General features: G+C 51.0%; 1 protein-coding gene across 1 annotated transcript; it reads right to left on the bottom strand.

Annotated features, from left to right (window-relative positions):
• Window positions 1-21673: 21673 nt before the first annotated feature.
• On the bottom strand, window positions 21674-23322 carry MKRN3 (makorin ring finger protein 3). Its single transcript, XM_039853454.1, has 2 exons — window positions 21879-23322; window positions 21674-21702 (listed from the first exon to the last, which is right to left on the bottom strand). Exons 1-2 carry the CDS (start codon window positions 23320-23322, stop codon window positions 21674-21676), a joined length of 1473 nt encoding a protein of 490 aa, XP_039709388.1.
• Between the last annotated feature and the right edge of the window lie 1569 nt (window positions 23323-24891).

Genomic DNA, 24891 nt, shown 5'->3' on the forward strand with positions numbered 1-24891 from the left:
GCTTGTGGCAGGGCCCCTCCCTGGAGGCCCCGGCCTGCTGCCCAGTGACCAGCTTTAGTCTGAGCTGGAACACCACCCGGGGTCACCTCTGAGGAGGTGGGCAGACTGGGCAGGCACCAGAGCCCTGCTACGGCAAATCCTGCTCCGTGGGGTCAGCCCCCACACAATAGCTCACGGGCACGGCCAGTCCTCACGACCATCAGCCAGAGGGTCACCCCCTTCCACTGACATGCAAACAGCAACCAAGGCTCACCTACAACACCTGACCCACACAAGGGACACATCAGGAGCACCTGGTTCAGGTGACCAGGGAAGACTCTGCCCCTGGACCCACAGCACATCCACTACACAAGGCCACTCTACGGAGATGAAGAGACATAACAGCTCCATCTAATACATAGAAACAAACACAGGGAGGCAGCCGAAATGGGAAGACAAAGAAACGTGTCCCAAATGAAAGAACAGAAGAAAGCTCTAGAAAAATAACTGAATGACATGGAGGCAAGCCATCCACCAGATGCAGAGTTCCGAACACTGGTTATAAAGATGCTCAATGAACTTAGGGGAAGAGCAGATTAACGCACCGAGAATTTTAACAAAGAGACAGAAAACGTAAGAGCGAAGGCAGAAACATAAACAAGAACCGGTCAGGAATAACACACTCAGGGGAATCAGCGGTAGATTGGATGAAGCAGAAGATCGAAACAGCAGGTTGGAAGACAAGGGAACAGAAAACACCAAATAAGAGCAAAAGAAAAAAAAATAATAATAATAATTAAAAAACGAGGACAGTTTAAGGGGCCTCTGGGACAACATCAAGCGTGCCAACATTCACATCACAGGGAGACCAGAAGAACAGAGGACAAGGAATTGAAACCCTATTTGAAGAAATGACAGAAAACGCCCCCAACCTGGTGAAGGAAATAGACACACAAGCCCAGGAAGCTCAGAGAGCCCCAAACGAGATGAACCCACAGAGGCCGCACCGAGACACGGCCTCATGGAAACGCCAGAAGTTAAAGACAGAGAGAATCTCAAAAGCAGCAGGAGAAAGGCAGATAGGGACCCATGAAGGGGTCTCCGTAAGACTTTTAGCTGATTTCTCGACAGAAATCTTGCAGCCAGAAGGGACTGGCAGGAAATAAAATGATGAAAAGGGCCTATCGCCCAGCAAAGCCATCGTTTAGAATCGAAGGGCTTCTGGGAAAGGGCTTCCCAGACAAGAAAAACCTAAAGGACTTCATCGCCACCAAACCGACCTTGCAAGAAGTGTTACAGGGACTTCTTTAAGAAAAAAGAAAAAGATAAAAATATGAATAGTAAAGTGGCGATAATTACATATCTACCGACAATTACTTTAAATGTAAATGGAGTGAGAGCTCCAATCCGAAGACGCAGGATGGCTGATGGGTAAGAAAACGAGACCCTTCCACGGGCCGCCTCCGAGAGACTCACTTCAGATCGAAAGACACACACGGACCGCAAAGGGAGGGAAAAAGATGCTTCGTGAAAAATGGAAATGAAAAAAAAATGCTGGGGTAGCGATCCTCATATTAGACGAAACAGACTTCGAAACAAAGGCTGTAACAAGAAAGAAAGACACCAGTAATTCCGTCCCTGGGCATTTAACCAAGGAAACCCAAAACTCCGCTTCGAAGGGACACGTGACCCCACGTGCTCAGCGCAGCAGTATTTACAGCAGCCGAGATATGGAGGCCGCCCGGGTGCCCATCGCGGATGATGGATGGATACAGAAGAGGTGGCACGTGCACACGACGGAACATCACTCAGCCACAAAAAAGGATGAAATCTCGCCACCTGCACCCACGTGGATGGACCCGGAGGGTCTCGTGCCGAGTGGAGTGAGTCAGACAGAGAGAGACAAACGCCAGATGTGGAATCCAGAGATTGGAATAAACGAACAACAGAAACCAGCTCATTGATACAGAGAGCGTTTCGATGGCTGTCAGATTGGGGGGAGGGGTGGGGGGAGGGGGAGGGGACTGAGACACAAATCTGTAGTTACAAAACAGCCGTAGGGATGTGAGCACAGCACGGGGAACACAGCGGCGCTGTAATAACTATGTGAGGTGTCAGAAGGGTCCTGGGTTCATCGGGGGGATCGCTTCCTGAGTCATATAAATGTCTACACATCGTGTCGTCCATCTGAAACTCATATCGTAGCGTATGTCAGCTGTCATTGAAAACATAAAAATGATAAAAGTAAACTTTTAGAAGGAAACGAGGGAAGAGGCTTCTGTGCCTCTGGGTTTGTTCCTGGCTGCAACAAAAAGTATAATTGATGGAATAAAGAATTGATAAGTTGCACTGTATTAACAAAATGTTTTTCTCTGTGGAGGTCACTGCTGAATGAAAGAGAAGTCACAGCCTCCGAGAAGATATCTGTCCTTCGCCTCTCTGAGAAAACACACAAAGAACCCCTAAAGGTCAGTAAATAAGAGACGAATACCCCAACCGGGAAATTGGCGAAAGAACATTTCACAAAAGATTTTCCGGCACTTGCGGACAGTCCGCAGAAATCCCGAATTTCGCCCTCTCCTTCGCTACACCCTCGCTCTCCCTAGTTTCCAAACTCAAGTGGCGAGGGCTGCTCACGTCACACAGCGTCACAGAGGATTCTGTTCCATTAAGCAACAGCAAAGGTGTGCGTGTGCAAGTGTGTGCGTGCGTGCGTGTGTGCGCGTGTGCGAGTGCGTGCACGTGTGCATGCATGCGTGTGCATGTGCGTGCATGTGTGTGCCTGCCTGTGTGTGTGAATACTGCAGCATCTTGTCAGCTGTGTCCCTCTGCCAAGCTCAGGCTTCGCTCTGCATCTGTCTGTGAAGTCGGTTCTTTTAGGGCCACCTGGTGGCCACCGGGTAAAACAGCAGGTTTTTGTATCTTCTGTTTACAGAGGATTTTTCACTCCTCTAAAGCTGTACGAAGAAGTCTAAAAAGGCTAAAGCTAGGGCTTGTTTCGGACGACCTGCAAGCGTCCCCAACATCGAACAGAATCTGGAACCCATACGTTTTGTTAATGTACTAATTGTACTATGCGTCTTGCATATACGGAGCCGTTACACACATAAGGCATGTGACTTCCCTGGACTTGATTTACGCAGTGGCTCAGTGTAATATACACCTTTGTCTTGACTAAGTCGCTTGCATGGACGACCGTTATCTCCTGACTAGTCTCTCCTTCCCCTCTGAGCCTTACGATCCACTCTCCGAACCACATTTTTTAGCCCAAATGACCTTTTAAAAACATGCATCGAAATGTCTTTTTCCTGCCGAAAACCCTCCAAAGATGTTTCGTCACAGCCAGAATGCCATGGAATTTCTTCAGGCTCCCAAGCCTCGCCTGACCTGGTCTCCATCTCCCCGTTGGGTCTCATTTCCTGCCCCCTTCTCGTCAGTCGCTGGAAACCAGCCGTACTGGTGTGTTTTGTGAACGTGCCCCAGACTTTGGTCTCATACTGTATGTGTTGTCCCCTCTGCCCAGAATGGCTGGTTCCCAGCTAAGTGCATAAAGGCTTCTATCTGAAACCGCGAGAGGGTTCACAGCAAATATCATGCCTTCTGGGTCCCTCAGAGACATTAACACGAGCTATGCTGACAGCTAAAACCCCCTGTTCCAGTGGCTCAGTTATATATACTATGTCACGTTACGTCACGCCATGGCACACTGCATCATATCACATTGTTCTTGACTATGCAAAGTTGAGTACGGGGTGAGGGGAGGGAGGGAGAGAGGGGGAGGGAGAGAGGAGGAGCGAGAACGTTCTACCTGGGAGAAAGTATCCTACATTCAGAGAACCTAGAGATAATTCTTGCTGAAACTTCAAGTGCGTGCGTGAAGGGGTCGGAATGGAGAATACTGAGTCTGAACACATAAGCAAAAAGCAAACAGTGAACCGTCCTGCACATCGGCGTAACAGGTTTGGTCTTTATTCGAAGAGCAACAGGAAGATTTTGACCAGGGAAATGGTGCGATCAGTACTTTTTGACAGACGTGAGACGGTACTGACCTTGCTGTCCTCCCCGACTCTCCAGCCTCCTGGGGCCCCTCTGACCTGGCTAAAAGCCCTGGGGCTTAGAGATAACCGATGTAGGCGAATCGGCATCGCAGGGTGGCCTCAGAAGTGACCACGGGCTCTGGAGGGGTGGAAGGCCCGTGGCACCAGGCCGGGCGGGCTTTGAGGCTTTCGTGTGGGTTCAGCTCCTCACGCAGGAAACCAGCTCTGGCATGGAAGGGGGACCTTCCCCGGCCAGCAAAGCCATGGCGGGGATTCCCGTGGGAGCAGGTGAGGGTAGGACTCGCCCGTCACTGTGGGATCACGACACGACAGGCCCCGCGGTCAGCCTGGCGGGGCTCTTGGGGTGGGGTCGGGGGTCTGCGGACAAGCCGCCGTGTCTCAGCGGGGTCGGACTCACGGTGTCACTCACATCCGGTCTGTCCTCTCTGCTCTAAAATAAGCCACCGCACAAGGTGTGTGAAAAGCGCCCACCACCTGCGGGCTCCCTGGCCTCCCCCGTCAGCTGTCCTTTTGTGTCTGTATTTTCTGAAGCTACATAATTACATGAACACAAATTTAAAATGCATTTAGCTTCCTAAGGCACCGAAGTTTTCTCTGCTAACACCTTTGCCTTAAAATTAACCTCGTTTGGTATCAGTAAATCTAGAAAACCTTTCTTTTGGATGACTCGTGTTCAATTTCCGATATTACTGCTTACTATTTTTTTTCCACTTGCGTTATATACGTTTTCTCTTCTTTCTTACGTTCTTACAAATTTATTATTCTTCTCCTTTTCCCTGCTGTCTCAGTTACTATTTTAGTCATTTTTCAAAGCACATCTTGTCTGGAGGGGCTTGGGAGAAAACGGAATACTGAGCACAAAGACCTGTGCACTTGAGTCACAGGCTGAATTAACAGCGGATGGTACAAGTGAACCTGCATCACTGAGAGGCAGCTCCGTTGCCATGGTGATGAGCAGCAGTGAGTCACTGCTGGCTCCCTACAAGGAGAATGTACTGCATTTGGCCTACGCCACTGAAACGATTTACTTCACTAGAGCCTAATCAATTATATCTTTGAATCTTTCACACAACCCACGCTCTTAAAGGGACCAAATGTCCTAGCCACCGATGACTGGCTTTTAGCTCTGCGTTTATTGTATTCTACACATATGTACATCTATACAAATATATTATATATATATACATATCTTCTTGTGTGTGTTCATACATGTACGTATATGCATTAAATTTTATTTTAAATACATATATCCTTTCACACACGAATGATTCATCTGTCGGGAGACTTCTATGCTATATAAGTCAAACACATCCAATCTAATTACACATATGAGCGCAGACATTATGTCTTAGAACTGCCTTCACATACAGGCGAAGTGATTGTATGAATTTCTGCACGTTTAGTTCCTACATCTCCCTGCATGTTTCCAGGTCGGCTTTTGTCCCCCAGGTCTTTGTGCTTTTTTTTGTTTGTTTATTTTTTTCTACGTGATTCACAACACTCCACCGTCTGGCTATGCTAGTTTTTAACCAGTTGCCTCCCACTAGATTTTTCAGTCATTTCCAGTCTTTATTATAACAAAGGATGCGACTAACACCATGTACCTGAATGGCCTCGCCTGTGCAGGATAGAGCTGTTAAGTCACATTGAAATCAACAGGACGGCCGGTCGAGGAGTGTGTGCGTGTGTTATTTCTGATTTGACTGACACTGTCGAAATTTGCTCCGTGGACAGCGTGCCCGGTACACACCTACAAGCGACACAAGAGTGTGACTTCCCAGGTCCCACCAGTGCACTTTGAAATGCGTGGGTCTTCGGGAACCGAAGGGAGCAGAGTGAAGCTCCCTACGGTGGCAGTGGGTCATTGTTCGTGGCGGCTGACGCCACCTGCATTTCGTTTTCTGGGCGAGCTGTGCCCTGACTATGGGTCAGTTTCTTCATTACGTTGCCGGTCTTTAGTTTTATTGGGATCACTTTAAAGTTGTGAAAATCAGCCTTGCCCTGTTTTAGGAATTCCAGTTTGGTACTTTGGTCCTGTTCATGTCAAATTTGTTAGGCTCGCGGTAAAGTGGTCACATCCATAAGGCGGTGAGGTGGCTGAGGGGTGGGCCCTGGAGCCGGGTCTCACCAAGTCCCCTGAGCTGCTACAAGATGGCGACAGGACTCGTGTCTTAGGGTGGTTGAAAGGGTTAAATGTGGTTCTGTGTCTTAGGTCAGAGCCTGGAGCACAGTAAGCTGCCATACGGTTGCCATGGTTACTGCCAAACCTTTAAGACTTCCGTCTCCTGTCACAGAAAGGCATATCTGACTACAAGACTTTAAAGAAAGAAGTTACATGCCGTTTCTATAATTTTTTGGTTTCATAATTACATCTGAAATTTTGATGGAAGGAAAATTTATACTGGTGTGAAGTATGACATATGTGTCTCGTGTATTAGTTTTCGAGATGGCTCCTGAGTTTACCCTATGAATTTTATTGAATAATCCAAGCTATTTTTCTTAAAATCTTTATCATAAACTCAATTCCCTTATGTATGTGCGTCCATAAGGAGGTATGTGTATATATATATATATACATATATATATACATATATATATACATATATATATATATATCTGGATACACACACACACACAAACACACATAGATACATATATATATATCTTAAATGTATTGGGGTGACATTGGTTACTAAAATTATATAGGTTTCGAGCATATTTTATATTTTTTTGATCTCTCAATTCAAGTGCTAATACCTCACTGTTCCTATTGCTGGCTAAGTTTTAAGATCTGGAAGGGTCGATGACTGGTTGTTTTCAGTTCTAAATTATCCAGCTCCTACTGGCTTTTTCGTGTGAACTCAGGGCAGTCTGTCTGTCTGTCCGTCTGTCTAGGCTGCTATCTACTTGTCTCGCTCTGCTTGTCTGTCTGTCTAAGCTTCACACGATCTCCATTTTGTCTCTATCTGCTTGGGCAGCTACTGCAGACACCGCCTCCGTGGTGGCTTCAACGACAAACATTTCTCGCAGATGTGGGGGGAGCGAGTGCCTTCTCGGGGGTAGGGGGGCGCCGCACCCGGCTCCCCGGGACCCCTGACTCTCAGAACACGTGAAGGGGGAGGTTCAGACGTGGCACAGGCAGACCCCAAATTCGCCCCGACCACAGATGCGCAGGGAACAGTTCCCTCTAGAAAACACCCCAAACTAGCTAAAAGCCCTCCAAATGCTCGAAACGGGCCGTGGAGGCGGAGACGCGGTGTCCCCAAACGCACGCCCAGTGCCACGGCTTAGCCAGGAAGGGCTTTGCGCCCCGCCGTGGGCACCCCACCCTTGGGACGATCCCCCCAAATGTCTGGTTTTGAAAACCAGTGGAGTCTACAGCTGCGGTGAACGCGGATCCCGCCCTAAGGGGACCCCGGCGCCCCAGCACGCGTGCGGGGGTTCGCTGGCCGGTCTCCACGCGCCTGCCAGCCGGGCAGGAGCCTGCTGGGCTCCCCCAGAGGCAGAGGCGCTGCCGGGGGGCAGTTCTGCTCAGCTCCCCGACCTCGCGAGCACCACCAGCAATGGCAGGGACCGTTTCTGCATGCCTCCCCCCTTCACCTGATGGCACCAGGGGTGCCCTGCCCACGCCGGGGACCCGCGGCCTGCCCGGCTCTGCAGGACAGGGCCATGGGTCCGAACGGCCAAAGAGAAACACAGGGAACAAACAGGGTCGAGCGACATGGAGACAGCAAAACGTGTTACAAAGGAGACAAAATCCCAGGGGAAGGGGGGAAAAAAACTAACGAAAGGGAGAGAACTCGTTTCCCTGGTCTTAGAAACGCTCCCGAATGAGGCTGAAGAATGGACCGACGCAGCAAGAACTTCCAGAAAGAGACGGAAAATAAAAGAGCGCACCGGGCACAAGGCACGGGGCTGCGAAACACGAGAGAAACGAGAGATACACACAAGCCTCCGACAGAGGACCGAGTGCAAAACGAGAGCGAACCCGGGCTCCGGAAGGCAGGGCGGCGACACCCCGAAAGGGCAGCGAACCCAGAAAACAGCGTGAGGAACGGACGGCATCTTCAGGGACCCACAGGCAGCACTGGGCATAGTGTCATCCGCGTCACGGGGGGCCCAGAAGGAGGAGGGAGAGGCAGGGGCACGAAGATTACGTGAAGAAATAATGGCCACGAACTTCTTCCCTGGCCTGGGGCAGGAAAGGGACATCCAGGTCCAGGAAGCGCAGAGAGCGGCCAACGGGGTCACCCGGAGACCCACGACGCCTTGTAATTAAACTGTCAGGAGTTTAATTATAAGATGAAGAGAGACTCTTACTAGCACCAACAGAAAACAAGTCGTTACGTGCAAGGGAAGCGTCCTGAGACCGCGACAGAAGCATCGCAGGCCGGAAGGGCCCGGCGGGACAGTCCCCGCGGTGAAGGGGCAAAGTGTGTCCGCCGGGCTTACTCTACCCAGCGCGGCCGCTCAGATTCGGAGCAGAGACAGAGAGCTCCCCGCGCAGAGCCGAAGGAATTCTGCACCGACCAAGCGGCCTTACGAGAGATGATCAAGGGGCTTCTTTAAGGTGAAAACGAGGGGTGCTCATTAGAAACAAGCAAACACACGAGGCTACAACTCTCACTGATAAAGGTCAATGTAAAGTTGAGGCGGCGGACCAATCACTTATGAGGTAAATGTGAGCGTTAAAAGACAAGTAGTAAAAACAACCATAACTACGACACTGAGTTAAGGGACACACAAAATCAAAAGATGTAAAATGTCACATCAAAAACGCAGAGTTTTAGAATGCATTCACACGCAACGTGCTATCGACCTAAAATACTCATATTTATATGTTAGCCTCATGGGAACCATCAAGCCAACACCTATAGTAGTTGCAGAAGCAGTAATGGGAGAGGAGGCTCAGCATAGTGCTCCGGAGAGACTTGGGAGCACAGGGAAGAAAACAGAGAAAGGAACAGAAAATGACAAAACAGCCGGAAAACAATTAAAACAGCAATAAGCGCGTACGTATCAGTCATTGTGTTAAATGTAAATTCTCTCATCAAAAGACACAGTGGTAAGCGGATAAAAAATAAGACCCAGCTCTATGCTGCCTACGAGAGACTCATTTCAGACGTACGGACACAGGGACTGAGAGGGAGGGGCTGGAAAGAGACATTTCATGCAAACAGGAACCAAGAGAAAGCTGGGGAAGCCCTGCTTATTTCAAACGAACTAGACTTTTAAAGAAAGGCTGTAATCAAAGACGAATGAGCATTATTACACGATGATAAAGGGGTCGATCCAGGAATAAGATACGACGACGTTTGTAAACCTGCACCCAACATGTGAGCACTAAATATATAAATATTAACAAATGTAAAGAGAGAGATCGGTAGCCAAACAATAACAGTAGGGACATTAACATCACGACTTACATCGATGGACAGAGCACACAGAAAACCAGGTAAGAGAATACTGGCTTAAATGACAAATTAGAGCTCATATTTAATAGACAGTTCCAGAACATTCGACCCCAAAGCAGAACACACATTCTTTACAAGAGCACGTGGAGTATTCTCCAGGACACGTCATATGTTAGGCCACGAAACAAGTCTCAGCGAATTTAAGAAGACTGGGATCGTATCGAGCTGCTTTTCTGACCACACGGTATGAAAAAAAAAAATCAAATACAAGGAGAAAACTGGAACCCTCTCCCCCAAAATATGTGGATATTAACAACACGTTATTGAACAACCAGTAAGTGAACGAGGAAATCAAAGAGAAATTTTAAAAAATACCTTGAGACCTATGAACATGGAAACACAACCACCAGAATCTACGGGGTGCAGCAAAACAGTCATAAGAATGAAATTTAGAGTGATACGGGCCTAAGTCAAGGAACAACAAACGTCTCAAATAAACAGTCTACCTTCACACTCGGAGGAGCTAGGAAACCAGATCAAGCAAACCCCGAAATCGAACCAGGAAATTAAAGACCAGAGGGGAAATGAATAAAACAGAGACTAAAGGACTATCGAAAACATTAACGGGACTTAGAGGGGGTTCTTTGGAGAGCTAAAAAAATCGGCAAACCGTTAGCAAGACTCACTAAACAAAAAGAGAGGGCTCGAATAAATAAAATCAGGAGTGCGAGAGACGTTACAATACATAAAGGAGCATAAGAGACTTCTATGAGCGACTATGCACCAGCAAACGGGAAAACTAAGAAGAAATGGATAAATTCCTAGAAACATGCAATTTTCCAAGACCGAATCATGAATAGTACATACAAACAGAATGATTATTAGTAAGGAGATTAGATCAGTGATCAAAAACTCCAATAAGCAAGCTCCAGGACCAAACAGCTTCACCGTGAATTCTACCAATTACGTCAAAAAGTAAGATCTAGCCTCTCAAACTCTTCCAAAATGTTGACGAGGGGATGCTCCCAAAGTCGCTTCACAGGGTCAACACTACCAGGTGCCCGAACCACACGGGGACAACAAAGAAAAGGCAAAGGAAACCATCAAAATGAAAACTAAGGCAAACTATTAAAGGGAGAATATATTTGCAAATCTTATGTACACTAAGGGATTAATAACCATAATACATGAAGATCTCTATAACTCAATAACAACAACAACAACAACAACAACAAAAATCCAGTTAAAAACTGGGCAGAAAGGGGCTCCGGTCAAGGCTGCAGGGCAGGTGACCGCGGTGCCGCCGCCCCCACGACCACCTCGGCATCACAGCTAAACCACAGAACAGCCGTCACTGAGACCCGCCTGAGGTCTGCAGAACAGCGTACCACAACTGGGGACACACAGAAGAGGCCGCCTCGAGACTGGCAGGAGGGCGGAGGCCAGACCGGGCTGGTCTCACACCCATGTGTGGCAGCTGAGCATCAGGAGGGAAGTCTCAGCTGCAGAGTTCCCCCCAGAGGACCGAGGGGTCCCGGCCCCACACCAGGCTCCTAGCCCAGGGTGCCAGTGCTGGGGACAGGCGTTCTCACAACCTCTGGCTGTGAAAACTGGAAGAGATGGTGGCTGAGTAACACGGACGGCAGCCGGAGTGCTGGGCGCCCTCTGCAAGGGCCCACGTGGACTCACCGCTGACGGACGCACTCGCTCTGATTCCAGCACCGGGGACGCAGCTCGAAAGGCATCAGGGACACTTGGGGAGGGACTGAGATGTCTGCTTCAGGACAAGAGCTAGAGAAGCGGCTCCTCCCGGACAGAACGCTGGCAGAGGCCACTGTCCCTTTGCTGGGCCCTCCTACTGACCCAATGTACACTCTCAGGCACCGTATCTCAGTGTCCATCAACCTGGCTGATGCTGCTCGCCCCATCCAGGTGATTCCCTGACGACCCGCCCCTCCCAATGTGCTGGCCCCCAATGCTGCCTCCAGTGGCTTTTCCATAGAAATGGCCTGTCTTGGCTCATGCTGTGGACTTTCCTAAAATCTCTGAAAGGCTCACAAACCCCAGACAAGCAGCATCTGGCCTCCGCGGGCCCCGCAACTCTTGCTGAGCAGCCCCCAACCCGGCACTAGCAGCAGAGGCCTCGGTTCGCGGCTCAGCCTCTCCCAGGTGCCTCCAAGCCCAGCACAAGTGGCACCATCTGCAGATGCCTCTGTAGCTCATACCAGGTGGCTCCAGGCAGAACACAGGCGGCAGCAGCTGACCTTGGCCTGCACCACAGCCCCTCCCAAGAGGCCCCCAAACCAACATACCTGGTGGCCAGCTTCAGACCACACCAGAGCCCCACCTAACCACCTCTGCCAACGACACCCCAAAGGGCAGACTGGCAGGGACCAGAGCCCACCTACATATATATAATCCTGCTCCGTGGGGTCAGCTCTGCACAACAGCTCACGGTCACGGCCAGTCCTCACGACCATCGGCCCGAGGGTCAGTCCCTCCCACTGACGTGCCAACAGCAACCAAGGCTCAATAACAACATGAGGGCACGCGCAGCCCACAGAGGGGACACCCCTGGAGCACCCGGCTCAGGTGACTGGAGAGACTGTGCCACTGGGCCCAGAGAAAGTCTCTACAGAAGGCCGCTCTCCCAAGACTGGGCCACAAAAAAGCACCACCTAATATGCAGAAAAAAACCCAGGGAGGCAGCCAGAATGAAGAGACAAAGACACATGTCCCAAATGAAAGATCAGAAGAAAGCTCCAGAAAAAATGATTAAATAAAATGGAGGCAGGCAATCTACCAGGCGTAGAGTCCAAAACACTGGTTATAAGGATGCTAAATGGTCTCAGAATTTCGACAAAAGAGATAAGACACATAAAAATGGAGATAAACATAAAAAAGAGCCAGTCAGAAATGAAGACGATAATTGCTGAAATTAAAAACACACTCGAAGGAATCAACAGTAGAACAGACGAAGCAGAGGATCGACTCCGCGATTTGGAAGATAAGGGCGAAGACGACCCTCAGTCACGACTGCAAAAAGTAAAAGGAATCCCAATACACGAGGATAGTTTAAAGGGCCTGTGGGACCACATCGGACATACCAAAATGCACTTCGTAGGGTCACCAGAAGGAGGAGACAGCGAGCCAGGAGTTGAAAACCTACTGCAGGAAATAATGACGGAGAACTTCCCTAACCTGGCGAAGGAAACAGACCTACAAGCCCAGGAAGCTCAGAGTCCCAAACGAGATGAACCCACAGAGGCCCGCACCGAGACACGGCCTCATGGAAACGCCGGAGGTTGAAGACAAAGAGAGAATCTTAAAAGCAGCAGGAGAAAAGCACTTCGTCACCTACCAGGAAGCTGCCGTAAGACTGTCAGCTGATCTCTCAACAGAAACTTTGCAGCCAGAAGGGACTGGCAGGAAATATTCAAAGTGATGAAAATCAAGGACCTACGTCCAAGATGACTCTATGCAGCAAGGCCGTCATTTAGAATCGAAGACAGATAAAGAGCTTCCCAGACAAGAAAAAGCTAATGGAGTTCATCACCACCAAGCCAGTATTACAGGACATGTTATAGGGACCTAAGAAGAAAAAAAAAAAAGAGAGAGAAAAAAATATGAATAAATAAAATGGCAATGACTATATATCACAATTAAACGTAAAAGGATCGAATGCTCCAGTCGAAAGACACAGGGTGGCTGATGGATAAGAAAACAAGACCCTTCCACGGGCTGCCTACAAGAGACTCGCTTCGGATCGAAACACACACAGACCGAAAGGAAAAGATATTTCATTAAAATGGAAACAAACAAAAAAGCCGGCGTAGAAAAACTTATAGCAGACAAAACAGACTTTAAAATAAAGGCTATATAACAAGAGACAAAGACAGACCCGGTAATCCCACTTCTGGGTATTTATCTGAAGAAACACACACACTATGTAGAAAGTCATGTGACTCCACGTGTTCAGTGCAGCAGTATTTACAGTAGCCAAGATATGGAGGCCGCCCGGGTGCCCATCGCAGATGATAGATACAGAAGAGGTGGCACGTGCACACGACGGAACATCACTCAGCCACAAAAAGGATGAAATCTCGCCGTCTGCACCAACGTGGATGGACCTGGAGGGTCTCGTGCCGAGTAGAGTGAGTCAGACAGAGAGAGACAAACGCCATGTGATTTCTCTTACGTGTGGAGTCTAAAGAACAAACAGAACAGAAAGAAACTCGTAGATAGAGACCATTTTGATGGCTGCCAGACGGCAGGTTTCGGGGTAGGTGGGTGAAGGGAGTGAGGGATGACGCACAGATCGGCAGTTCCAGAACAGTCACGGGGGTGTGAAGTACAGCACAGGAATATAATCAATAATATTGTAATGACGATGTGGGGCATTATTCGTAAGTTATATCAATTGTCTAATCACTACTACGCTGTACATCTGAAACTAACCTAGTACCATATGTCAACTGTAATTGAAAAACGAAAAATTATTTTAAAAAAAATTTTTAAATGCTATGCTGGCGTGTGGGGAAGTTGTCTGCTGGTAAAAACAATAAAATAATAATAATAATAATAATAATAATAATAATAATAAAAACACATAAACCTGTAATGAAATGTTAGATCTAAGACACCCAGAAATCACGTCAACATTCCCCAATTATTTTGCCACGTTTTACTATTATCGCTGCTCTTGGGATCACTCACGCGCCCTGCGTGTGTGGGGCGGACACCGTGAAACGCTGCTCCTGAGCATCTTCTCCCAGCTCCGCGTGAAGTGACGTCGTGTGGGTGGCTTAAGATCTGAACATGTCCATCGACATTCATGTCACACCGCGCTCATGTCGACTGGAAACAGAGTTGGCCGTGGATAGAAAATGTCGATAGGATTTAATGAAAGTATTCCGTAAGAATCGACTGATGATACAAAACGGATAAGAATATCGTATATTTTCTTCTTCTATTTGTGGCCGATGCGTTCTTTTTATAAGTAAAATTAAACGGACGTGCACACACACACACTCCTGTCTTTGGTCGGTTTTCAAGCCTTTACTGGCACGCTCCTGCCTATACCACAGGCTACGGAAGAAACGTCTGTGTTTTCCCAAATCTGGAACCCTAATGCGACGGTATTCGGAGGGGAGGCTTTGGGAACTAATTAGGTCGTGATGGGATCGGTTCTTTTGAGAGGAAGCAGCCTGCTTCCCACCTTCGAGTGTCAAACACGAAGGTGGCCGTCTGCAAACCAGGAAGTAGGCCCTCACCAAACACCAGCGCTTCCGGCACCTTGACCTTGGCCTTCGCGGCCTCGGAGCTGGGAGAAACGAATGTTTCTTGTTCAGGCCCCAGTCTATGGTAAATTGTTACACAGCCCCAACTAACCCTATGTGGTGTAGCAACGATTAAAGAATTTAAAGAGTAAATGCACAAAAGTCAGTCTAGAGTGAAATCTAAATCAGGCCGACAGCAGCACGTTGTGGTCTGAGCAGGCAGGGTCCTCTGCCAGGGCAGCTTTGTGTGGAGTTCGACAAGTCGCTTCCATCCTTCTGGCCTTTGTATCGTTTGACTGAAAATTAAGGTGATAACACCCAGAAAACGGGCAGGGGATCGCAGTCGACGTTTCTCTGGACACACAGATGGCCCACGGGCATGTGGAAATGTGCCCGACGCCACTCACGGTTGGGGAGACGCAGGACAGAACCACAAGGAGGTACCTGTCAGAACGGCTGCTGTCAAAAAAAAAAAGAAAAAAAAAGAAAAAGAAAGAAAAAAAGAAAAGGAAAAAAAAATAAGAAAGGTCGTGAGGACGTAGACAGAGACCCCTTGCGTATTCAGAGGGAGTGTAAGTCGGTCCGGCCGCTATGGAAAAATGTATGGAGGTTTCTCATAAAATTCAAAGCAAAAATACCATGTGGCCCAGCCACTGCACGTGTGTGCGTCTATCTACCTGGACGAAATGAGAACACCAACCCCCAAATATACGGTTAACCCCTGAACAATGAGGGTTCGGACTGCGCAGATCCAGTGCCACGCGCGGTTTCGTTACATAGATAAGCAGTTGACGCTGTGTCCTCGGGTTTCGCATTTACGGATCCGACCGACTCCAGGCGGAAAGCAGCGTTTGCACTGGGCTGCGGGGCTCTGTGTGTTCCATCCGCCGCACATCAGGGTGGAGCATCTGTGGGGTTGGGTGTCCTGTGGGGGGGTGGTGGGGAAGGGGGTCCTGGAGCCAATTCCCAGCAGATACCAAGCACCACTGAAGTTTTGGGGCGTCAAAAGTCACACGTACTTTTGACTGCTCGGGGCCTTGGCGCTCTGGGCCCCACGCTGTCCAAGGGTTAATGCACCTGCTGCCCGTGTTCACTGCAGCGTTATTACAACGGCCAGGACGGAAACCCGAGTGTCCGCTGAGAGATGAACAGAGAAGGTGTGGTACACACACACACACACACATACACACACACACACACACAGTGGGCTACGACTCGGTCATCGAAGTGAATGAATTCTCGTCATCTGCGACAATGGGGATGAAACTTGAGTGTATTTTGCTATACGAAATAAATCAGGCAGAGAAAGACAAATAGTTTATAATTTCACTTACACGTGGAACCTAAAAAAAAAAAACAAAGAAAAAAATGAACAAACGAAACGAAACGAAACGAAACCAAACCAGAGAAGATGGGTGGAAGGTGGGCAAATGGGTGAAGGCGATCGAGGGTACAAATGTCCAGTTTGCGGGCAGGTACGTCGTGGGGACGCCATGCACACGTGGGGACCGTGGCCGACAGCATCGTCTTAGCCTTGTGCGGTGGACTTCTGTGGTGACCACTGTGCAATGCATACAAATGTTGAACCATGATTTTGTACACTCGAAACCAATATAATATTGGATTCCGATTAGACTTCAATACAGAATACTCGACGTGTTTACGTGTTTCTTTCCCCAGCATTTTCGAATTTAAGTTTACGCCCACACACTTTGTTTCCAAAAAAGTAGGTCTTTATTTCCTTTTTTGTTTCCAAAAAAGGTCTTTATTTCCGGCTGTGGTGGTTTTTCCTTTTTTTTTTTTTGATAGTACATTAATTTTTCTAGCACCTTACAGATTTTTATTTTTTGAAATTTTCTAAATAGTTTGGATTGTCAACATACAATATCATATCATCTGCTCAGAGAGACGAATTTACGACGCTCTTTGAAATGTTTGTCTCATTTTTCGTTTCTGTATGCAATGCACTATCGAAATAATGTTAACTGTCAGTAGAGAAGGGATCTCGTTATCTTTACACGGTACAAAGAGATATAAATACATTCCTTCGATTATTAAAAATAAAAAAGCTGAAATATTGTTCTGATTCTTACTAATATTTAACACGTTTGCAGCCTGTTTTTAATGAAGTTGATCACGTGTGTGTACGACCTCGTTTATATTTTGATATGAATTGTCATACAATTAATTATTATTTGGCCATAAAAAATGAAGGGAAATCCTGCCATCCGTAGAGCCGCGGATGCTGCTTGAGGCATCGCAGTCACTGAAACAGGTTAGCGAAAGACAAAGCCCGTATGATCCCAGGCACGTGGGAGCCTAAAACACAAACAAACAAAACCCCATGGAAACAGACAAGAGACCGGCAGTTTCCAGGGCTGAGTGGAGAGGGGGGAAGTGGGTGAGGGGTGAAAAAGGGCACAAACTCATTCTAAGGGACGAGAAAAAAATGCCAAAATGTCCTAAGCTAAATTCCGGTGGGCCGGATGTGAAACTGACAAGGGACGGCACAGGTGGCAGCTGCAGCCAGCTAACGGCAGACGTGACATCCCGAGGGCGGGCGGGGGCTCCGGACCAAGCTCCAGGCGGCCGCCCGAGAAGCAGCAGGCGGCAGACGCCACCCCGTCCTGGTGTCACAGGAACTTTCAGGACCGCTGCCCCCAGCCCATCAAAAACACTACGTGTCTCCCTGACGGACTGTGAATTGTCTTCCTTAATTTGTGATCAAGTTGATAGTCAAACGGTTTGATTTTGTTGTTCAAAGCAGCAGCCCTTAGATGTCTATTTTTTAAATTTAAACTTATTGGGGTGACTGACGGTGGTTAATAAAATCGTATAGGTTTCAAGTGTACATTTCTAACCCACAAAATTTTGCTTTTATCTTTATTTCTGGTTACGAGCGTGCGTGTGCACGTTGTTTAAAATTCACATATTCGGTTACCTATTTAACTACGTAATCTGCCTTTTTAGACAATGTGTACGTTTTTAAAATTCGTTTTGCTCTGAGCCCAGGTCAGTGTTATCCTACAGATCATGACATGTGTCATCTTTCTTTACTTATTTCATCCTGCTAAGTGATTCTCAGTTCACTCTTTCATCCAATGATTTTTGAGAGAGACTGAAAGAATTTTCAAGTGGTCGTGACTGATTTTCTTGCAGTGACGTCAGAGAACGTTGTCCGTACGACCAATCTCGCAGTTTAATTGAGTTTCACTGTGATCTAATACAGGCAATTATTTTTCGTTGGTGTCCATTCGGCCCTGGACAATGTGACATGCGATACACTCTCATGGCAAAGTTTGTGGCACGTGTTCGCTTACTATTCTGCACCGGTGCTGGGTCATCTTCCCAACATCGTTTTTCCCCTCTGCACTCCGGCCCCCCACTCCGAGGCCGTACTTTGGGGTCCGTCGGGGGCACGGGCCACGCCCCCGAGACGTGCGTGGGCAGCGATCAGGGGCTGAGGTCTCCCTCCGGGTCACTGACACGCAGGAGATGGGTTTGGGGGCACGTGGGACAAAGGGGCTCGCACCGCGGGTGGGAGGGCGTCCTGGCAAAAGCCTGCGGCCTGGCGGGGCCGAGCGGGGGCCGAGCGCCACGCGCGTTCCACGTGGCCGGGCTGGAGCCGCGCCGACCCCGGCCGGGGACCCCGGCCCCCCGCCAGCGGCCCAGCGGTGCTCGGAATCACTCAGTCACTCGCTCCGTGTGTCCGGGGCTCCTTTGTCCCCGACTGCAACGCGGGTGGCCCAGTTGTGTCCGCCCCAGGCTCTCCGAGCGCGTCGCCCGGCCCCGGTGGCGGTGGCACCCGGCATCTGACCTCTTTCTGAATGAGCTGATGAGGGACAGGGCAGGCTCGTATTTTTAAACATCACTTTATTTCTTTTTCTCACGTAGGCATCATCACAAACACTTTTTTTTTTTTTGCGGTTGTTTACTGCATTTTCAGGAACAGAACAGTACACTTTTAGTTTATACTGAATAACTTTTGCTGAAAAAATTACTTTGTCTTTTTGAAATTACGGAGAAAAGGTAATGAGCTCTATGAAAATACTCACAAAATACTAACGTTACCGTGATACAAGTTCCAAAGACTCCCAAAGAGCAAAAGCTGCTAAACGATTAATTCTGTGAACAATTAATTAACTCTGTGGAAGCTCTGCTGGGCTCCACTCACACACACACACACCTCACTTTGTCAACGCCACTTGAGAGACACCACCTGGTCCGAGCTCCTGTCCGATCGCATGTGATCGTCACAATGACCCTGTAAGTCGGGCGGGGCGGGGACGGGGGACCCCATTTCTCACATAAAGAAATCGAGGTGAGAAAATCTTAAGCAGCTGGCTCCGAGCTGCGGGGCTGTAAGCAGCAGTCAGGACCCTAATTACCCTGTCACCGAACCTTTTGATCTGCCACTAACCCTCGGCCCACTGCATCTCCTGAATGTGATCATGATGATCTGCTTCGAGACACTGTTCGAACAGGAACGTGACGTTTCACAGTGTCAGGTAGTGTGTAGTAGGCACAGTTTGCAAAGCTTTCCAGGTTCGGCTGGCAAAAAAAAAAAAAACTTCCCTGACAGCCCTTTCCTGAGCCCCCCGCTGTTCTCACGCCCTCTGAGGGAGTCCCCTCGGGTCCGGCTCACCGGGCAGCTCGGCCCTGTCCCCTGCACGGCTGGGGCGGCCGCGGGCGTGGGGACGCGTTTGGGTTCCACGCGGAGTCACTCGCCCTGCGTGCCGGTAACGGCCAGGCGTCCAGGGCCTCCTGACCAGTGAATTCTTTGGCCAGGAGAAATCCAGAGGGAAGGCCTGACGATGACCCCGGGGGAACAGGCTGAGATGCCTGCGCATGGGACCAGGGCTCACGGAGGAGGAGAGAGGCCACATGCAAATGTGGGCGGCCAAGGGACCTCTGAGAAGGGGACTGGGAAATACTGAGCCTGGCAGCCCCCAGGGAAAGCCCAGGCTCCCGCTGTCCCGCCTCGCTGACCCGGCCACACCTAAGGCTGCACCTGCGTCGGGGGCGACAGTCGGCAGCTCCACCTGCTCCCGGCCAGACAAGTCCGGGGAAGCAGGGCGGCGTCCGTGACCTGGAAACCTGCCACCTGAGCTCCGCTCCACGGTCACGGCTGCGCCAGCAAGCACTCCAACCTGTCTACCTCATCTACCTCATCGGGGTGATGGGAATACAACGGTAAGTGCCTCGTAAGGTAATTCTGAGAATATGGTTTACGCGCGGAAGAGCGCTAAGGACAGAGCGTAATAAACTCTGCGAACACACCCTGTGTCTGCCGGACCCCTGCAGCCACCTTGGCCAAGGGACGGGCGTCGTCCAGGTGACGCACACGGTACCTTATGCAGGTCGGCTACGTAAGCGTTAAAATTGTGCTGTTCGACTCACATCCTTTCTTGGCTACTGAAAAGATGGATTAAATTCGTTCCCTAAAATTTTAGATTTTTCTATTCTCATCCATTATTTGTATATCTGACGTCAGTAAATGAAGACAAAATTGCGATAGTTTCATCTTCCTGGTAAATTATAATTTAATATCCATATGCCATCATTTATCCGAATTTATCCTGAACGCAAACTTGGTCTGCGAAAGAAAGTCACGGCCACCTGTTGGATTTTTCCATCCGCTCGCTCTGAATGCTCCTATAGTCCTGTATTTCAGTCGTGTGTTTTAAAGAGCACACGGCTTCATTTTAATTTCAATCAGTTCGAAAATCTTTGACTTTGTTTTTAGACCGTTTGCGTTTCATCTAATCACGGTGCGTGTGTGCTATAGACTTTACCGCTATCGTAGTCCTTTCTAGATGGCATTTTTTTTTTTTGATCGTTCCATTCTGGTATTCCGATTCGTTTCAAAATCCTTCTTAGGATTCTATTTTCTCTTTGCTAACCCTGTCACATACACGTTGAAGTCTGCGAGAGCCCCTCGTTTGGAATGCTACAGATAACAGAAAACATCGAATACAAAGAACAGTCCACGACTGTGATGAGAGGGAGCTAAGCAGCCCTGGGGACACACACCTCTGTGTCTATGGCAGCAGAGTGGCCTACTAGCGCCATCCCAGCAACTACCAGTGTCTGCCTAGCAAGTCCTTTAAGATCTGCGTCTGCCATATCTGGCCAGAGCCAGCTGGATGGCTGTCTTCAGTAGATGCTAAACATCTAAGCCTGTGAAAGGCACAGAACAATGATGCACACCCCCCCTCCCCACACGCGCACACACACGCACACAGGCACGCGCACACACACACACACACGCACGCGACAGTGAATTCTGGTAGCCTCTGACATTCGGCTTCCAGGTCTGGATTTGTTTTACTCCACAGACATTATATTACGATATATAGCTATATATATATATATATATATCCTTCATACGTTTTCAAATACATAACTTTTACGCACATTTATCTGCACGGATATATATCTCTGATTCTTAAATAGATGCCTTCGAACAGAAGCGATTCCACATCGAGTGAAGCAGGAGGACACGGAAACACATACACCTGGTCTGGTCCAGCGAAACACAAAACCACAAGGAAACCACAGTCAGAAAGCACACTTGGGGGGGGTCGGGGAAGGACAGACGTGCAAACAGCAGAGACGGCGGCTGCATCGGCCCCACAGGGTCCGTGTCTTAAGGCTGTAGCAGCAAAGAGTTCCTCGTTCAGTTAAGACTTCTCCCTTCATCCTGCCACACTTATTCTCGCGGGACTTCAAAATGAGTGTGGAAATCCTGCAAACACTAGACTAGAACTGAATCAATCCTGTTGGAAACAGATGACAAAATGAGCCATAAACTGACAGTCATATTCATTTCACCAAAACAATAACTTTAAGGGCTTTTTGCAATGCTGTGAAACACCAAACTCCTGGAGGAAAAAATGGGGATGGGCAAGAAAACGAGGATGGATGATCTATAGAAATGGCTTCAACGGCTGCTGGACATGGCGGATGCGCCTACGAACAGAAAAACGGGCAACAGCGATGACAGAGCCTCAGCACACCACACCACATGCCACAGCGAAACGCTCACGAACCAAACAGAAAGATACTTCCAGCCGCACAAAAAAGCACGTCCCACCGCTCTGTGAAGAGGGCAGCCCATTGGCTCCCAGCGAAAGAAAACGGCTCACACGACAGACTGGCCAGCCAAAGCGTGACAAGCTCTTTACTGCTTTGCAAGTGCATGCGGCCCTCTCCCACCTGCTCGGGTTCCATATGTTGGCTGTCAGGGCTGCCGGGTTCCCCAGAACCCCGCCTCTGAGGCTCCTCGCCCTCGCCCTCGCCCTCGGGCTCTGCATGCTTGTAAAAGCAGTTCTCTCCGAAGGGGCAGCACCCCCTGCCTTGAGCAAAATACCTGCAGGTCTTGTTGCTCAATGCCTCCTTGTACTGCTGAATAAGTTTCTGCTTCTCTTCCTCCTCCTCCACCCAGAACTCACTGGGAATGACAAAGTTGGAGGTGACCCTGCACTGCGGGCAGGACTTGATAAGCCTGTTCCCGAACTGTGTGGCCGTCCTCCACCTGCGGATACACTTAAGACAGTAGGCGTGGTTGCAGCTAGAGAGGATGCCAAAGCGACAGTCGCTGGGGTTGGCTTTCTCATAGACAACCTCCATGCAGATGCCACACACTTTGTCCATACTGCGCTGCACGGCAAACGAGAGCTCCATATCCTTTTCGTGCGCTTCGATGCAGGCCTTTATGTGGTCTGCCCTCTGGGCATCGTCCACGGGGTGCAAGGCCTGCCGCCCGCACATATCGCAAACCTCTCCGTGGACGTACGCGCAGCGCTCCCCGCGAAAGCACTGCCCCATGGCGGCGTCGCGGCAGAGCGGCTGCCCCGCGCCCACGGCCAACAGCTCCCTCTCAGTCGCCGAGCTCGGCGGGGCCCAGGCCCCGCGGCCCCGGTAGGGCTGCCCGGGGACGAACTCCACGGCCCCCTCCCAGCCTTCCGCACCTGCTCCTCCGACAGCTCCCAGGCTGGCATTGTCTGTGTCGGCTTCAAAGGGACCCCTTTCAGCCGCCGAGCCAATCGCAGGCCAGGAGCGTGAGCACGCCGCCGGGGGGGCTTCCGCCGCGTCCTGGGGCGGGGGCGCCGAGTGCGCAGCCGCGCTGGGGCCCGGCTCCGCGGAGGCCTGAGCCGCCGACGCCTGCCCGTCGCCGGGCGCCCGGCGGCCCGACAGGTCGTGCGAGTAGCGACAGTTGTCCCCCTCCTTGCACAGCCCATGCACATAATACCTGCAGACGATTTGCTTCGTCCAGCTGCCGACGCTGCGGCGGCCCGGCAGCCAGCTGGGCCCGGCCCCACCCCCCGAGGCCGGGGCCGGCCGCGGTCGAGACGAGCGGAAGGGCGCCGGGGCCGCCGCCGCGGCCGCCGCGGCCGCGTGCCGCGCGGCGGGGCGAGGCGGGCGAGGCGGACGAGGCGGGCGAGGCGGGCGGCCGGGCCGAGCGGGCCGAGCGGGCCGGCCGGGCCGGCCGGGCCTCCCGGCCCTGCCGCGGCCCTCGGGAGCCTCCTGAGCACCTGTAGAGGCACTGGCTTCCTCGTGGGGCTCAGAGGGAGCTGCAGGCTCTTCCATGGCAGCTTTCCCTGCCCCGGACGGCGCCGGAACCTCCCCGGGGGCGCCGCTCCCTTCCGGGCTCGCGGCCCGCGAAGCGGGCGCTGACTCCGGCGACTCCCTGGCGAGTGGGCGCGATTTTCCGTCCGGCCGGCCCTGGGCTTCCTGTCCTGTGCGTTCCGGCCTCCTCTCCCGGCCTCGGGCGGCGGACGCTTCCTGCGGGGGCACCGCCGGCCGCCCACGCGGTCCGCACGGGCTGCCAGCCGCCGCCGTGGCGACGCGGCCTCGCGGCGTCCTCTGTCACGTCCGGGGGGCCGCCCCGCCCCCGCTTCCGGCCTCGGGCCCCGCCCGGCGCCCGCTCGCCCGGGCCGAGGCGGCTCCGGCGGTCCCGAGCGGCTGCGGCCCGCTGGGTCCCGCCGCGGTGGCTGCCGCGCTGTCCGGGGCGGCCTCCTGCCGTCGGCCTGTCCCCCGGGTCCGGGCAGCCGCGTCCGCCGAGCCCGAGCCCGCCGCGTGGCTTCTGGGACGTCGCACGTGACTCGGCCGTTCACGCCGGGCCGTTCACGCCATCTTGCGTCTCGGCGGGGCCGGCCCCCCGGGCGGGTGGCGGGCCTGTCGCTGCAGGCGGCGCGGCCGGCTCTGTCGGCCGGGCCCGGGCCGCGTGGTCCCGCGGGGCTCCGCGCGGCTCGCGCGCCGCTCGCTGCTCGGCGCGCGGCGTTGGCGGCGGCGGCGGCGTTGGCGGCGTTGGCGGCGGCGGGACGCCGGGCCCCAGGCCGCGTCCGGCCGCCCGTGGCCGCCGGCGGCCCCCCTGCCGCTGTGCAGCCGCGCGGCGGGGCCGGCCGGGCCGGCTCAATAGCCGCTGGCCCCTGCGTGACCCGGCCTTTTCTTTTCTCCCGCTCGTTCAAGTCCCGGCCCCTTTGTTGCCGCCTCGCCCTCTCCCTCTCCCCTCTCTCTCTCCCCGGTTCGCGCTGCGCTGCGTTGCGGAGCGACAGCTGTTCGCAGCAGACTGTCCACTGTCTGCGCGCGTGTGTTGTTTCTTAATGTCCACATTGGAGCTCTCGGGCGTTTGGCGGAGCCGTTTCGTGAGTTCGGTTAAAAAAAAAATACTTTATATTCCTGCTTTCCTAAGAGGACTAATCACAAAACGTGTACTGAATTTTATCGTGCAGTTGCCTGGGGCTTCTGAGACATGATCATGCGTTTCCCCTTTATTCCCCTTGCGGGATTATTTGCGCTGACAGATCTTTCAATCTTTAACTTATTTTTAGCGAGAATAAACTTTTCTGTGTTGTGCGTCATCATTTTCTACGCGATCGGATTGTGTTGGCTGAAAGGAATTCCCAGGGAATCGTACCTCGTAAATGTATATTTCACGATGGCAGAATGTCTGACTAGAGCACACAGATCAGACTGAAGTAAATAATAGATAAGAAGTTAATGAAAGAAAACACAAGCGTGAAGTAAGGGGAGTGAATCAGACAGAAGCTTTTCAAAGGATTGTTAAAACGGATTTATTTCTGCTTGAATTTATCAAGAAAAAAGAACTAAGAAAACTCAAGTAACCAAGACTGGAAATTCTAAAAGTCGTGTCAC

Source organism: Pteropus medius, unplaced genomic scaffold, assembly GCF_902729225.1.
Source record: "Pteropus medius unplaced genomic scaffold, Ma_sr-lr_union100, whole genome shotgun sequence".
In the NCBI taxonomy this organism is placed as follows: Eukaryota; Metazoa; Chordata; class Mammalia; order Chiroptera; family Pteropodidae; genus Pteropus; species Pteropus medius.

What these genes read in the sequence shown, in the direction of transcription:
- MKRN3 (XM_039853454.1), bottom strand. Translation starts at nt 23,322, where the DNA reads ATGGAAGAGCCTGCAGCTCCCTCTGAGCCCCACGAGGAAGCCAGTGCC. An exon ending in TTGGCTGGCCAGTCTGTCGT is followed by an intron (nt 21,703 to 21,878) that starts GTGAGCCGTTTT and finishes TTCTGTTCGTAG; the next exon opens with GCGCATCCGCCATGTCCAGC.